General features: G+C 38.7%; 1 protein-coding gene across 1 annotated transcript in view; it reads right to left on the bottom strand.

The window, feature by feature from the left end:
- The window catches only part of LOC126252744 (attractin), a 272,729-nt gene that overhangs the window by 61,626 nt on the left and 193,036 nt on the right, over window positions 1–18,067 (bottom strand). The window contains exons 17-18 of the mRNA XM_049953646.1: window positions 16,549–16,698; window positions 15,987–16,151 (exon numbers count right to left, since the gene is read on the bottom strand). Of these exons, the coding sequence (XP_049809603.1) occupies window positions 15,987–16,151; window positions 16,549–16,698 (315 nt within the window). The remainder of the gene's footprint in view (window positions 1–15,986; window positions 16,152–16,548; window positions 16,699–18,067) is intronic.

Genomic DNA, 18,067 nt, shown 5'->3' with positions numbered 1-18,067 from the left:
GGGAAACATTCCACGTAGGAAAAATATATCTAAAAACAAAGATGATGTGACTTACCAAATGAAACTGCTGGCAGGTCGACAGACACACAAACGAACACAAACATACACACAAAATTCAAGCTTTCACAACAAACTGTTGCCTCATCAGGAAAGAGGGAAGGAGAGGGAAAGACGAAAGGATGTGGGTTTTAAAGGAGAAGGTAAGGAGTTCATCCTGACCCACAACTTCTTCACTTTTGAAGGCCAGACATACCAACAATTAAAGGGAACAGCCATGGGTACCAGGATGGCCCCTTCGTACGCCAACCTATTCATGGGTCGCTTAGAGGAAGCCTTCTTGGTTACCCAGGCCTGCCAACCCAAAGTTTGGTACAGATTTATTGATGACATCTTCATGATCTGGACTCACAGTGAAGAAGAACTCCAGAATTTCCTCTCCAACCTCAACTCCTTTGGTTCCATCAGATTCACCTGGTCCTACTCCAAATCCCATGCCACTTTCCTTGATGTTGACCTCCACCTGTCCAATGGCCAGCTTCACACGTCCGTCCACATCAAACCCACCAACAAGCAACAGTACCTCCATTAAGACAGCTGCCACCCATTCCACATCAAATGGTCCCTTCCCTACAGCCTAGGTCTTCGTGGCAAACGAATCTGCTCCAGTCCGGAATCCCTGAAGCATTACACCAACAACCTGACAACAGCTTTCGCATCCCGCATCTACCCTCCTGACCTGGTACAGAAGCAAATAACCAGAGCCACTTCCTCATCCTCTCAAACCCAGAACCTCCCACAGAAGAACCACAAAAGTGCCCCACTTGTGACAGGATACTTTCCGGGACTGGATCAGATTCTGAATGTGGCTCTCCAGCAGGTATACGACTTCCTCAAATCCTGCCCTGAAATGAGATCCATCCTTCATGAAATCCTCCCCACTCCACCAAGAGTGTCTTTCCGCCGTCCACCTAACCTTCGTAACCTGTTAGTTCATCCCTATGAAATCCCCAAACCACCTTCCCTACCCTCTGGCTCCTACCCTTGTAACCGCCCCCGGTGTAAAACCTGTCCCATGCACCCTCCCACCACCACCTACTCCAGTCCTGTAACCCGGAGGGTGTACACGATCAAAGGCAGAGCCACGTGTGAAAGCACCCATGTGATCTACCAACTGACCTGCCTACACTGTGATGCATTCTATGTGGGAATGACCAGCAACAAACTGTCCATTCGCATGAATGGACACAGGCAGACAGTGTTTGTTGGTAATGAGGATCACCCGTGGCTAAACATGCCTTGGTGCACGGCCAGCACATCTTGGCGCAGTGTTACACCGTCCGGGTTATCTGGATACTTCCCACTAACACCAACCTATCCGAGCTCCGGAGATGGGAACTTGCTCTTCAATATATCCTCTCTTCTCGTTATCCACCAGACCTCAATCTCTGCTAATTTCAAGTTGCCGCCACTCATACCTCACCTGTCATTCAACAACATCTTTGCCTCTGCACTTCTGCCTCGACTGACATCTCTGCCCAAACTCTGTCTTTAAATATGTCTGCTTGTGAGATGTCTGCTTGTGTCTGTATATGTGTGGATGGATATGTGTGTGTGTGCGCGAGTGTATACCCGTCCTTTTTTCCCCCTAAGGTAAGTCTTTCCGTTCCCGGGATTGGAATGACTCCTTACCCTCTCCCTTAAAACCCACATCCTTCCATCTTTCCCTCTCCTTCCATCTTTCCTGATGAGGCAACAGTTTGTTGCGAAAGCTTGAATTTTGTGTGTGTGTTTGTGTTTGTTTGTGTGTCTATCGACCTGCCAGCGCTTTCGTTCGGTAAGTCACATCACCTTTGTTTTTAGATATATTTTTTCCACGTGGAATGTTTCCCTCTATTATATATATATAAAAACCACAACAGTTGGGTTGCAAGGCTAAAATATGAGATTGGGAAGCTCCCATACTTGTAGAATACCTCAAGATGCATCCTGAGTACTACCTGTGTCAATAGTTTATTGTCACTTTTAATTTTGACTTAGGCATGATTGTTTCTGTGTTATATGGTAGACAAAACTTCCAATATAAGCATGTGTGCTCATGGATCTCCCTTATCCTGACTTAGTTTTGTATGTAACAGACTGAATGTGCATATGACAAGGTGCATAGAAATTATTGTACAATGGTACTATTTGCATGTTACAAAACTTCCTATTGAAGAGGTCTGGTTATAAATATCAAGGAAACTCATACGTACAAGGGTAGTGTCATTCAACAAAATTAACCTCCTATTGAAAATAGTTGTTTTACCCAACTACACCTCAACTCTTTGATAATTCAATTGTTAGAGCAGTAGAGCGTCAAATTTTATAAGATGGTTCCCATAGACCTCTGGTTCAGATCTAATCCAAAAGAACATTTTAACTTGTTTGTGAAATGACTCCAAAGTCTGCCCTTTCATATGAAAACCAAATCACAATTACAAAATTTCACCACAACGATCAGAAACAGAATATTATTGTGTTTTCCTTGCTGTTTACATGCGATAGCATTTGCAATTGCTATTCACACACATCCCATTCAAACAGATATTCTCTAGTTAATGTGACTTTATTAGAAACAATTTTACCTTCATAATGTCCAGCTATGATACGTATTGTTTAAGCTTTCGCAGTTTCATCATCTTACATAAAGGTGAAATTAGTCTACTTCAGACACTAACATTCGTTTACACACACAAACATCACAGCCCTTATGTTCGTGTCACCTGCATGTTGTGCACGTTTGCACTATCTCTCCATATAACGTCATTGCCCTACACCTCATTGTACCGTGGGCGTAAAGTGATATCTTCACTACCACCAATGCTTTCCAAAAAAGTGAATTGCTTGTTCATAAAGTAAATGTATTTATCCACTATTGTCCATTTCTCAGACTAAGACTAATGTGGAAGCTATGAATAATACATCCCACAAGTGGAACAACTGCTAAAATCAGTTCTTGCTAATGCTACTTTCATGTTTTTTGTAAAACTGTTAAAGATATGTGACCCCTCCAGTTTTCAAACACGTGACTTGTTTGTCCACAGCTGGATGAGCAATCTGTAGCGTCACTGGACTCTGGCTGGATACCGTACCTTGACCTGCAGAGGAAATGAGCAATAAGTTATGCCAAGAATAACTTTACTGTGCTTTGGGTTGTATTTCATGACCGATAGTCGACAATCTAGTTATAATTTATGGACCCATTTGCAAAAGTCCTACAGTTTCTTAGTTTCGAGTGAGTTTAATGATGGTGCGTGGAGCAGGGAACAGAATGCCCGTTGTTGCACATATCGCCACTCTAAACGGTAGGAAAACAGCCTACTGTTCATGTTACTGTATGTATTTTTGTGTGTCATATTTTGAACAGCATAGTATTCCATCAGCAATATTGTGAAAGCTATCTCATGAGTAATTTATGTACAGATATGAATTTGTATGCAATGTACTACTACTAAATATTAAGTGTAGTATTACTAAACTGAACCACGCGTTATTGCAAGGTCACAATTCCACATTATTTTATAACCAAATTCAAATTGTACTCTGGTTGAGCTCAAATTGCTAAATTAGAGGAAGATTAGAGTTTAATGTCATCTGAGACAGAAAACGTGTCCAGATCGGAGAAGATTCCTTTTTGCATTTGGGGAGAGGGAGGGGAATGTTCCCCCCCCCCCCCCCCCTTTATTATGCTCCACTCTTCACCTCATTAGGCGGACGGCAGTACTTTGTGTTAGCAATTTCTTAAGGCTCATCTGCACTATACATTATACTGTAACTATTGTTTTACTCTAAAACATTTTAATTTTTTGAACAACTGGGGTGTCTCAGATGGAAGACATTAAAGCAAATAAGAAGCGAGCTGCTCGATTTGTTACCAGTAGGTTCAAACAAAATGCAAGTATTACAGAGATGCTTTAGGAACTCAAATGGGAATTTCTGGAGCAAAGGCAACATTTTCTTTGAGGAAAACTACTGAGAAAATTTAGAGAACCAGCATGTGAAACTGACTGCAGAACAATTCGACTGCTGCCACCACACATTTCGCGTTAGGACCATGAGGATAAGATACGAGAAATTAGGGCTCGCATGTAGGCATAGAGTCAATCATTTTTTCCTCACTCCATTTGCAAGTGAAACGGGAAAAGAAATGACTAAGAGTGGCACAGAATATCCTGTACCACCCATCATACAGTGACCTGTGGAATATGTACAAAGATGTAGATTTAGATGTAGGGGTGATGTTTAAATTCAGTGAACTGATTACCTATTTAACATCGAACAATCTATTATTAAGCTGAGTCACAAAAGGCCTAAGAAATTTACCCACAAATAGTGGGAAACAAAGCCACTTTCAAGGTTGTAGTCAAATTTAGTGAAAATCTTCTCTGGAGTCCAAGGCTGTAGGGAGAGAATACCTAATGTCAAAGTGGGAACAATAGTGGAAGTAAATAAAATGCTGTGTATTGGCAGGTCTAATGCCAACAGAAGAGTGGAGCTGACTGATGTACGAAGGTCAGTACCCTATTTTCAATTTTGTTTTTATTTAATTTTTTTTCCTTAAGAATACATGTTACCCATAAAACTTTACTGATGAGAGATAGTGCAATGTCTGAGCTATTTTCTGACCCAATCACCACTCAAATTGAGACACTTGTCATAGCACAGGATCAACTTTTGTATTCCTATATAGTAGAAGTCTGCAGCTTGGGAATGAAACTAGCGTGTGACGGGCACCTTCAGCTTTTCCTCTCTGTGGAAAGCTGCCCAGCAGTAGGAAATTTCTTGAGGTGCAAGAAAAGATGGAAATCACTGGGAGCAAGATCACAACTGTATGACTGATGGTGAAACAGCTTCCTGCCAAACTCCTTCAGAACAATTGTGTACAAAACGTATCTGGGTTAGCACTGTCAGGGGATTAGCACATCACCTGAACTAAGCAGTCACACATTTCATTATGAATTGCCCATCACATTTTCTGCAGTGTTTTGCAGTAATGGTCACTGTTCACCATTTCACCTCTGTGCAGGAACACAATGAACAAAAGGCCCACCTTGTCCCTGAACCCTATGCACATCACTTTTCGCACTGACACAATCTGTCTGAATTTCACCTTGAATGGAGAACTCTTGTAACACCAATGCATTGACTGTTGCTTGGTTTCTGCAGTAAAGTGAGAAACAATTGCCTCAAGACCCATGACAATCTAGTCAAGGAACTCACTGCTGTTGTCAAGGTTTCGTTGCAAAAATCTCAACACTGCTCGTTGTGTTCAGGTGTCAGGCTTTTCAGCCCTGTCTGGCACTAGTGACAATTTCATTCAACACAAATTGTATTATCTGCAGAAAATGGCTGCAGATATCTGTAACACTGGAGCGATGATTCTCCATAATGCACTGCCACACCAGCTACACAAAGTACCATTCACAGAGGAGGATTACCCATGGTCCTCTTCAGTATAGACACTTTCTTAACCTTGGGAAAATTTCCTACACCAGTGCTACATCATCTGTTTGCTCTTGACTTTCAGTCCATACAACTAACACAGCTAAGGATGAATTTCAATTGGTGCTAACGCATTAAGAAACTTTATCACATATCGAACCTCACAGTACAAGAAAAGAAAAAAGCCATAATTTTCAGCCACTGCTGCAGCACTACTGTCAACAGTTGAGACCTATCTGGCCTTTATATGATTGTTACATCACAAGTATCATGTATCTGTTATATTTTCAGTTAAATACATTTACTTAAGAAAATAAATAAGTAAGTAATGGAGGACGTTCATAAATGAACAGTGATATTAAGAAAAATATAATGACATTTCAAGATATAAAAATTTAGAAGTAGTCGTGCAACATTAGTCTAGACCTGATAGTAAAAATAACACTTATATGAGGGTTGGCTTTTTTTTTTAAGCTGCCACTAGATGGTGAGAAAACCTGTAAATTGTCATTTAAAATATATATACACCCTATGTACATGTGAATGTTTATTAGAGTATCATATAAAAATTAAACTGGTCAAGAACCATGATATTTTTGCTAACACTATGTATATTAAAAATATGTAGCCTATTTCTGTCCAAAAATTCAAAAGCATTGTGTGAAAATTTGAACTTTCAGATTTTTGAGAACAACTTTAAACAACTTTGCTACAGATAAGATGGTGCCAAGTAGAAGTTTTTCATGTCATAATGTATCAGTTCCTTTGAAAAGTGATGGTGACTTTGTAAAACCTGCATAAAAAGGTGAAACGAAGTAACTGGGCGTCACTTAGTTTATTGGCTTCCAAGTTCTAATGTTCCCTTGTAAAACAGGTCTGTATTACAAATATGACTAGCTTCTTGAGGGCAGCTTATAGTAATAAATTGGACTGGCGCCTCTCCAAGACACCATCCTGATTATCTTTGACAGCTGCAATCAACCTCAGTTGTTATGGTAACATAAGGCATCCATGATAGACATCTTTGTTACTTGCTGGCCGTCTTACTACGACATCTCGTTGTCAATGGTGTCCTTACATAGCATATTCAGGGCAGAAGATAGTGTCAATGTTCCACTACATTTCGTAATATCCAGCACACAGTTTAATTACTGCATAATTACCATAGATATAATTATTTTACTTTAATTCATTTGTTTTATACACACACGATATTGATTAAACAGCCGATGCTATGAATATTTTACACTTGTTAAATAAATTAATTCCGCCTGATGATACAACAAGAAATAAGTTTTAAATAATCTTATTACATTACTTACTATTACTAACATTCTGCTCTGTCCTACAGGCATTACTTTTTATAATATTCACTTTTAGATAAACTGTATCTTTAAATGATATGTAACTTATGTATATCATTCCCCATTGGCTGATGTTGACATAATTTAGCACAAACAAACCCTCACCAGATCTATATAACGCAATGCTGCCTAGCCAGCAGCAGCAGTTTCAGTGACTGAAGTCAACTGGCTGTTGTACACATTGTCATCTTCAGCTAATGGGTAATGACTCTTCGATTTCAATATGTATAAATTATTTTAAGTCAGTGACTTCTCTATGTAACTAGCATGATTTCTATCTTTCACAGTGCTGTCTGAATATGCCTAAGTACAGACCGAAACCAGTCATTTTAATAAAGTACTATCGCGATCTAGACTGTGTCTTCACTGTTTTTCCTATAGATCACAAGATCGCTGCCTCTGAATATGTTTTCAAAAATATATGTAATACATGAACGGGAAATGCTGTTGACAAAATTCTCAAAAAATTCTTGACTGATTTATGTTAAACTTTTATACAATACTGTAATAAGACAGTTTTTAAACAACAGTCCACAAATTTCCTGTTAAAACTGACCTGATAACTAAAATCTTGTACTGTGCTCTGCTGTGAAAAATGTGCTGTTTGTTTTCTTTCTCACAGTCAGATAAATTGTTTCTCTCATTTACATTCTTTCTCATAATATATATTTTTTAAAAATTGTATGCACAACAATGCGTAGTTTGTTTCCTTCCTTGCAGTCAGTTTTCATGGAAAACAGAAAAGTTGTGTATATGGTTTGTGATTAGCATAGTACTAGGGAATACAAATTTGCACAGTGGGTGGAGCAGGTGTTGGACAGGGAGAAAGGGAAGAGGAGGACACTGACCAAGAGAGGGTGAGGAGGCAATGGACAGAGAGAGGAGGGAGAAGTAGTTTTGGATGTATATCTAATTTCTGTACAAATTTAGCAATTGCAAAGCATTACTGGGTTTGCTGGTGTAAAGATTACTTTCTAGAAAACAGGTATTGCAGGCAACACCATAAATGTGATAGTGTTGTAATTTATGTTAGTCTGGGTATAGTAGTTACAGAAATTCCTTTCTTGAACATCACACAAAGAACGATCAGTCGAAATGATATGTATTCTGTTCCACAATAATGATCTTAAGCACAGAAAGCATGAAGTGATTGGGATATATCACCCACAAAATGCTGCTGTAATGTGGTTTATTAACAGATTAGTAGTGTAGCTGGTTAGACTGGTCCTTATGCTCAGACACTAGAGTAGTAGATACATGCTCCATTAGAACAGATAATGCAATAATGAACAAAAATGCTATTGATAAGATAAATTACAATATCTTAGATTTTATTTGTTCTGGCCTTTTTGGTCAGGTGATAGTGCATACAAGTTCAGATGCATCAAAAATAATTAAAGTTGTTCTGCAGAGACCAACTTGGAACAGATCAAACATCAACACCTCAACAAACTAACAAGGGAGAAATGCGATTCTGTGTACCAGACTAAAGCGACAATGACAAGTAGGGTGAGTTCTATTCAATGCTGCTGAGTCATTAGGACTACAGCAGCAAAGTCAAAGACATTCTAAAGTTAGTTAAAGATTGCCAAACTGGAGGTAATCCCACACTGAAACTTCCACCATGTGTGATTAGATTCAGGCAGAGAGCAAGCACTGCTCGGATAGTATCCACTATCATGGTCAAAGTTCTTCTCGTTCATTCCTATTTCAACAGCCTCCTTAATAACAGAATCCCAGTATGTGGTGGCTGGGGACAAAATTTTTGTTTCGTCGAACAGTATTTTATGTTTATTCGTGAGGCTGTGCTCCTCAATCGCCAATTTTTCCAGTTCTCTATTTTTAATATGGCATTTGTGTTCTGCATAGTAATCAGAAATGGTATGAATGGTCTGATCAATATAATTGCTTCCACGCTCTGAGTGGTGCATGGAAACGATCACTCAATGGAGAGAAGCAGCAGAGACATTCCTTGCGGGGTTTACACACCCACAGAGGCGGTGGTGCCACCAGCGCAGACACTGACACTGTCTGCAACAGCAGTACATAATCACTGACCAAACACAAGCCAATCAATCAGAAGCCGTCCACGGGCTATATAAGGCCACCACAGCAGCAGTGAAAACAGTCAGTTGCTCTTGATGACGACAATGGAGGGTACTGTCAAAAGCTTGAGATTTTATCCCAAACTGATGTGGCAAGAAAACCGAGAATGTTTTACATATGTATAGTGGCGGCATACCTGTCAAGCCTTCCTGCAATTTCGCAGAAGGAACACCCACTTTCTCATAGCCCTGTTTCATGACCTCATTCAAACTCAAGTGACGTGCTGATAATGGCGTCTTTTTCGCCTTAAGGGCATTCTTAACTAACACTAACTCACCAAGGCTAGTCTCAAAGGTGGCTAATACTTACAACCATTACAGCTTGTACTTAAAGAAAACCTGATTTACATCCACATAATGATGCTACTAGTACCACTTTTATGCGACTAGTACAAAATATGAATAGACATGATCTTTCAGATGTAGAAACACACCTACCCCATTTTGTTTATGTTGCACGATTCCTTCTTGGTGTTGCAATTCTTTTCATCAGTGTATATGTCAAGTCTTCGGAAAAAAAATAACATGTTATAAATTATGGATGATCTTTGAACATAAATTAGTAAAAACAGCATGTAGCTATCATCATTTTATGACTGTGATTTAGAATGTGAGGAACAAAGGAAATTTAACCAAATACTAAAAAATGCTATAAACTAATAATAAAAAGATTTTTGGACCATCAAAATATTTCTATGAGCTAAGCATTTTGTGAGATGACTTTGGAATGTACTTTGAATACACTTTCCATACAAGTGGCACACTATATTTAATGCTTGTTGTTATTTATACTTGGGCAGGTATGGCCTCTCTTTAGTTTGTGAGATGTTACTTCAGTTCCTGTCTCCAACGATCCTGGTGTTGATGCTGTGATACTTCTGTATGTCTGGCCATGAGTAGTGTTCATCATGTAAATGACATACGAGGTGTTTTTTTTTTTTTTAATTGGAACCTGTCTATGTATATATTTTGGCATCACTGTGCATTGATGATAATGGCACCACTGAGTAAGATTTCTTGGAAACATAAAAAACCATGCACATTTCTTTCATGAAAACAAGCAAACTTGAATTTACATCCCTGTGTTTACTGGGCAGCAGCTCAGCAAGGATGTAATGCTTACTTTTCCGCAATATTCCCACCAATGTCAGTTTCATGTGCAGCAATTTTATGGCAAGTAGGACACTAGTATAGCAGTTGTCAACAGATACATTTCTTTCTGAGTCTTTAATGTGAGCAACAAGATGTTGAACAACATCTAAAGAACTATCAGACCGCTAGTATACACCTCAAATGTGTGCAATTAAGAGTGTTCTAGAATCAACTTAAGCAAACAATTTTATTCCATACTATATACTTGGGGTTGTGGTAGTGTTGTGGAAACCATTTATTTGGTGTGTACTGAGCTGTTACTTAGCTACACACCAAATAACTGGTTTCCACAACACTACCACAACCTCAAGTATATATTGCTGACATACGAAGTTCACCTTTTAGTATTTTGTTTACTAACAGCCGCTCACATGGTTGCAGATGACACGATATTCACTAAGTAAAAAAAATGGCAACAGAAAAAAAAGGAGAGCATAGAAAATATGTCGCAAACAGTGCCAATAATTGCTTAAAACTCGCTGTAACATACAATAAATAAGGTAGTATGAAAGTATACATATGAGTGTCACTCCAAAAGAAATGCACACTATTTTCTTAAAAAATCTATCTTTTATTCTACGTGTTTGAAAGTTTTACAGTGTGTAGATACATCCTTTAGGAACAATATTTTCATTTCTCCACATAATTTCCATCCCTCTCAACTGCCTTACACCATCTTGGAACCAGCACCTGTATACCTGCATGGTAAAATTCTGGACCAACCTGTTGGAGCCACTGTTTGGCAGCGTGCACAAGGGAGTCATCATCTTCAAACCTTGTTCCACGAAGAGAGTCTTCCAGTTTCCCAAAGAGATAATAGTCACATGGAGCCATGTCAGGACTGTAAGGCGGGTGTTTAAGTGTTTTTTGTTGTTTTTCTTGTTTCTTTGTGAGCCACTGTCAACATCCTGGGAACCCATGTGGTACAAACATTTTTTAACGCCAACACTTTCAGTATTCTGCAAACACTTCCTTCCCCTATACCAACGTAGCGTGACAATTTGTTCACTGTGATGCGTCTGTCCGCAGTCACCAATTTGTTAACACTCTGCACATTGTCTGGAGTGTATGCAGTACGAGGCCTGCCGCTGTGAGGACAATCCCCAACACTTCCTTCCCCCATCCCAACGTAGCATGACAATTTGTTCACTGTGATGGGTCTGACCGCAGTCACCAATTCGTTAACACTCTGCACATTGTCTGGAGTGCGTGCAGTACGAGGTCTGCCGCTGTGAGGACAATCCTCAATATTGCCGTGCCCACTTTCATCACGTAACCTGCTTGCCCACCGACTAACTGTACTACGATTGACAGCAGCATCTCCATACACCTTTTTCAACCTGTTGTGGATGTTTCGCACTGTCTCGCTTTCACAGCACAGGAATTCTATGACAGCACGCTGCTTCTGACGAACGTCAAGTGTAGCTGCCATATTGAAGACATGCTGTGACAGCACCACTCACAAGAACTGGTTGAACTAAGTTTGAAAACAAGCGAGAAGGATGTATCTACACACTGTAAATCTTTCACACATGCAGAATGAAAACTGTATTGTTACAAAAATAGTGTGCATTTCTTTTGGAGTGACCCTCGTAGAAAACTATATTTCAAAAGACGAATAGTAAAAATGTAATAATGTTTTACTGTGTATAACCATGCTATTTTCTGCATGTTTTAGATTAAAAACCCCTCTGATGATGGGGATATTTGTCGCCGAAACTAGTTTGGTATAACAAAGAAATAAACGAATAACAAGGTGTTTTGCATCAAGGCGGACTCAATTTCTAATATTACCGTTTTTGTATGCAAACACGGACCAAATGGAAGACTTCCAAGATGAAATCATTATGTCACTTTCTTTTCGTCTAAGAGAAGAAAATATGACATAAAAATATAATTGGTAAACAACGCGATACACATAATGCAAAAAAGAAGCAACACACTTATTTGAACTCTTGTAGCCTCTGTATTTGACAGCCAAACACTCCCATTCGTGGCAGGTCACAGGTGCAAATACAGCTGAAAGCAAACACTTGCGTAGAAGAGGATGGGGGATAAAGCCAGAATGCCAGTAGTCGTGTTGGATCAACCACTCAATGGCGAGTTTCAGAATGTCACATGAATTAAGCAAAGCAAAAATCTCTTGGGTCATTTTGATCCGACGAGAGTTCTTCAGGGTTAAGGAAAAATACGACCAGGCAAAGGAAACCTTTAAACTGAAATTCCTAAGCTATGGAAGTAGATTAAAATTAGAGCAATAGAGCAGTCTGATAACGTAAGTAAGGCATCCCGCAAGCTAATTGATATATATCTTAAACCTCCCCCCACGATCATGAAAGTTGAACCATTCAGAATAAGACGTGACAGTATCATCTATTTCACTTCTCCTACTAACCAACCCACATTATACATGCATAGGTAAGGACCCCATGTCACCTCACTGACATACCAAAATTGAATTTCATATGAAATGAAATGGGAAGCTATGGTAGACAAAATGGATACCAAAATTTGATCTTGAACATGGCTGGAGGCAGCAAATGTAGAAAGCAGTCTTCGCAAGGGAAAGGTGACAAAACAGCCAAACATTTGCAATTGTACAAAGATTTATTAAAACCCCTGACCTACGTTTCAATGTCTTTAAAAACATCTTCTCTTCGAAGGATCAATAAATGACAATGGTTAGATAACATTGTGGAGTTACATTACGATACGTTGTGATTTATTATTATAGGGCTGAATTTTTCTTTTTTTGTGCCTTATGGCTACATTTTAATGTAACTTCACGACATTATGTAACCAGTGTTAGTCACAGATCCTTCTGAAGAAGACATTTTTAAAGATGTCAAAATCTGTGTCAAGAGGTTTTAATAAACCTTTTTACGACTGCAACTGATCTGGCTGTTTTTCATTGTTTCCTCTTGAAGACTAGAGATTATTGTGATAGTCCAGGCATCACCTGATAGTGTGGCAATGACTGCTGGTGAGAAATAAATGGCAGTGTAGCTTTTAAAATTATGAAATTACTTTTTTGTTTGAATGTATAAACAAAACAGTATTTCACCTTACGATAAACTGAATGAGGTTATGCTGCCTTAAATAAACTGACCTCATATTCATGAGGATGGAAGCTCCATCCCTATCCAGCCACTCTGATTAAGGTTTTCTACAGTTTCCTTCAATTACTCCAGGCAAATGCCAGGATGGTTCCTATTACAAGGCCACAACTGATTATATATTCCATTCTTGACAAAATAGGCCTTTATATGAATTCCTGTACTTAATTTATAAGTACTTGTTCTTAAACTATAGTACCATGCATGATGTAACATATCTCTTTGGTATAGTGCTGCATTACACAATGTAAATACGACCTCTCCATCATGACTGCCACAGTGAAATTTTTTTTATTGGTTAATCAGTTTAGACCCACAAACTGATTGGAATTTTATTATTATTTGTGCATGTAACCTACTACAGGTGACTCTTCAAGGCATGATGGTGATCGCAGGTTTTGCTACGCACTGTGGTACCTGCTGATGGGGCACCTACTCCATGTAGCCATGTCACGGCTCAGAGAAGTGAAGCACGCCATAGAACAGTGCCTTCCATGTCAATGAAAGACCCACCATGGAAGAAAAGAAATTGGATTCTGTCTGTCTCATAGGAACTTAACTGTCACTTATCACTGTTATACGTAATGCATGCAATGTTATTGCTCTCATATGAACATATATTATTAAGTATTGTTATCTCACTGTACCTGTAGTAGTAGTATAATCGGATTTAACACAATGTACTTTGTATTAACTGGTACAATGCTAAAATTCAATAAAAGTTGTAAGATTTCTAGCACTGATATACTGTAGTTGCAATACAGAAGTAATCCTCGATAAGAAAAACTACACAGTAAATCTGAACATTAAACCAAGGGGCATCAGTTCAGAATTGAAAGGTAAACTGCAAACATCACTTTTAATCTAAACATAATATACTCAGATGAGCCAACACTTCACATGTCATGTACAACATACATTCAAAAGTAATCCTACTCCACCACCTCCACCTCCACCATCACCACCACCACCACCACCACACTCCTCACTTTATCTCAGGATGAAAAGCGGAATTATTTAAAACCTATATCTTTCTGTAAATGCACACCATTGCATTATTTATCTCTTTCCAGTTCTGTAACATCAAACACTTAACAGCAATGCAGACTTCTACTTTCTTCTTTTACACACTCACACAGTCTCTTCACTCTAACTGAAAAAAAAAAAAAAAAAAAAAAAAAAAAAAAAAAAAATTGTTCCCACATGGTGTTCAATGCACATTCAGATAGTCATTCTAGCACATATAAAACACCTTCTACAAGATGCAAATTATTACTCTTCAGATTGATTTAGTCAAATGTGTGTGTGTGTGTGTGTGTGTGTGTGTGTGGGTGAGAGAGAGAGAGAGAGAGAGAGAGAGAGAGAGAGAGACGTAACTATCTATCTACTTTAGTGGCTGATGTTCTGAAAATTTATGTGCTAAAGCAAAATGAAACAAGTTCTTCAATGTTTCTAGGTAATGTTTTCTTCCTCTTTCAAGCAGAAAGTGGAACTTGCTTTACTAAAAGTTTTTTTCTGAGCACAAAACTGAGTAAGTTTTTATTGGTTTCTAAAATTTTAAAGACCTGAATAAAAAATAAAATAAAATATAAACATGGTATGGATTGGGTAACACACTACTCAGATTTAATAAAGAAATTTATGCTCGAACAGTCCACGGGTGTACTGCTGGTCCAAAGTGTCCAACAGGCACAATATTTCAGCGATCAAACGTGTCGCCATCGTCAGATGCGCTGACGAACCTGTGGACTGTTCGAGCAAGAAATACACCGAGATAAACTTAAGAATCACAAAAGAAATTAATACTTCTTTTTACTTCCATTCATATTTGTTTTGCAGAAGCTGATTCGTACATTGCAGCAGCTATTCACAACCAATGGTACTGTCTTAACATGATTGATGACCTCATTTAATGAAGTACAATCTAATGGAATATCCTCAGATTATACAATACTATTTTTAAAATCTTTAACCACCCCATCTACAGTGAAACTACATGGGAAATATAAGTAATCCTGAGTGCAAAAAATCTAACATCTAATTTACTATTTCCGTTGTACAACATTTATCTGTGATTATACAGGAGAGAAGTTTCTGCTACAACCCTTATGATAGCATAATGCTGAGAGAGCACTAATAATAACCGCATTAAAATCAGCTCTTCTAATGTCATTCACAATTGTAATTTGTTTCTGCGACAATACAACCCAAGCATTTGGGTCACTCTGATACTTCTCAGAAAACATAGTATTTGTAAAGGGTGTTCATGATAAGAATAACCTTCCTGAAGTAGTTTTCAAGATTGGAAATTAGCATGTCTCACCTTGTACATAGAATACTAACGAGAGAGGGGCAGTGCAGAGAGAAATAGCACCAAATTCCTCGCCCAGTGCTGTCAACACTACCAGTGCTATGCTTACATGAGAAAGGAAATTTGTAACAGACAATGCAAAGCAGAGAAGCACTGTGACGGACACCATCTTAACTCTCTTTAAAATCCAATAAATACTAACCACAAATCATGGCACAACGTTGTATACAGAAATCACATGACACTGCAGTTGTACCAAAACAGTGTGCTTTCTAGCTGAAGTTGGCAGAAATTGAGACCAAGAGAATACCAGCCAATGTAATTCAACTTGTGCCAGATTTCTCTTTACCAGTGGCATCAATGTGAAGAGTCTTCTTATTGTGGAGAGATTGCAGCTGCAAAAATAATACTGACTGGTTGCACAAAAATGTTGAAATATGATGGTGTGATGCCTTACCAGTCTTCATGGTGAGGTTCATCTTCGCTAGAACTGAACAAGTAATACTAAATTCAGCATCCACATCCGACTTTGGTGGACTATTTCTAAAATTAATCTGTGTATAATGGCGATCATCCTTCTTTGATAAATTAAAAGTGAACTGATAGTCTATTGTGAGCTCATCTGCAAAAGCAAACAATTTAAATTTAGAAGCAATTTTACTATGCATAAAATATGATCAGGAACATTTATATATATCTGAATCACAGTCAAGGGTTACAGGAAAAACTTCTTATCGACAGTTGCAGAAGAAGGGAGCATAAATGGTGGAAGAAATGACATTTCTCTTCCAGCTGAAATTAGGCTGTGTGGTAGTATGGACTTCTTTGGAATTTAGAAATTGTATATCTCTAATATAAAAATACAATATGCAAAATAATAGACTACGTTTATAATACTTATTACATAATGTACCATTATCTTCACGATATAGCACACTATCTTGCAAACACATTGATGTTATTAGTTTTTTAGCATTAAATCGCATTAAAAAGAATACTTTGGAAATTTGACTACGTACAGAAACAAGAGCCTTTATTTGTGGGATCTCCAAGGTAATGATTCTGAGTATCACACCGCTCACAGTGGTCACCGACAATGCCTTTTGTTGTGCAAAAACACTTTCCTGTGTCTGGATGGCATTCAGTGCCCTGATCATTACATTCACAGGCTGCAAAAGAAAATACAATTGTTACATAAATAAAAAATTCTGCTGTTTGCTCAAGAATAAGAAGGAAAGATATGGGAAATGTTGGCATCCAGATCCAAAGAGAACATTCTACAATATGGTTTTGAATAGTACACCAACGCAAATCTCTCTATCTCCTACAAATTATGATTCTTAACATGAACCACAGACCTTGCCGTTGGTGGGGAGGATTGCGTGCCTCTGCGATACAGATAGCCGTACCGTAGGTGGAACCACAACGGAGGGGTATCTGTTGAGAGGCCAGACAAACGTGTGGTTCCTGAAGAGCGGCAGCAGCCTTTTGAGTAGTCGTAAGGGCAGCAGTCTAGATGATTGACTGATCTGGCCTTGTAACACTAACCAAAACGGCCTTGCTGTGCTGGTACTGCGAACGGCTGAAAGCAAGGGAAACTACAGCCGTAATTCTTCCCGAGGGCATGCAGCTTTACTGTATGGTTAAACGATGATGGCGTCTTCTTGGGTAGAATATTCCGGAGGTAAAATAGTCCCCCATTCGGATCTCCGGGCGGGCACTACTCAAGAGGACGTCGTTATCAGGAGAAAGAAAACTGGTGTTCTACGGATCGGAGCGTGGAATGTCAGATCCCTTAATCGGGCAGGTAGGTTAGAAAATTTAAAAAGGGAAATGGATAGGTTAAAGTTGGATATAGTGGGAATCAGTGAAGTTCGGTGGCAGGAGGAACAAGACTTTTGGTCAGGTGAATACAGGGTTATAAATACAAAATCAAATAGGGGTAATGCAGGAGTAGGTTTAATAATGAATAAAACAATAGGAATGCGGGTAAGCTACTACAAACAGCACAGCGAACGCATTGTTGTGGCCAAGATAGACACGAAGCCCACACCTACAACACTAGTACAAGTCTATATGCCAACTAGCTCTGCAGATGACGAAGAAATTGAAGAAATGTATGATGAATTAAAAGAAATTATTCAGATAGAGAAGGGAGACGAAAATTTAATAGTCATGGGTGACTGGAATTCGGTAGTAGGTAAAGGGAGAGAAGGAGACATAATAGGTGAAAATGGATTGGGGGTAAGAAACGAAAGAGGAAGCCGCCTGGTAGGATTTTGCGCAGAGCATAACTTAATCATAGCTAACACTTGGTTCAAGAATGATCAAAGAAGGCTGTACACATGGAAGAACCCTGGAGATACTGACAGGTTTCAGATAGATTATATAATGGTAAGACAGAGATTTAGGAACCAGGTATTTTATAGTAAGACATTTCCAGGGGCAGGTGTGGACTCTGACCACTATCTATTGGTTATGAACTGTAGATTAAAACTGAGGAAACTGCAAAAAGGTGGGAATTTAAGGAGATGGTAC

This window comes from Schistocerca nitens, chromosome 4, assembly GCF_023898315.1.
Source record: "Schistocerca nitens isolate TAMUIC-IGC-003100 chromosome 4, iqSchNite1.1, whole genome shotgun sequence".
Lineage (NCBI taxonomy): Eukaryota > Metazoa > Arthropoda > Insecta > Orthoptera > Acrididae > Schistocerca > Schistocerca nitens.
This window is presented reverse-complemented; position numbering and strand designations above follow the sequence as displayed.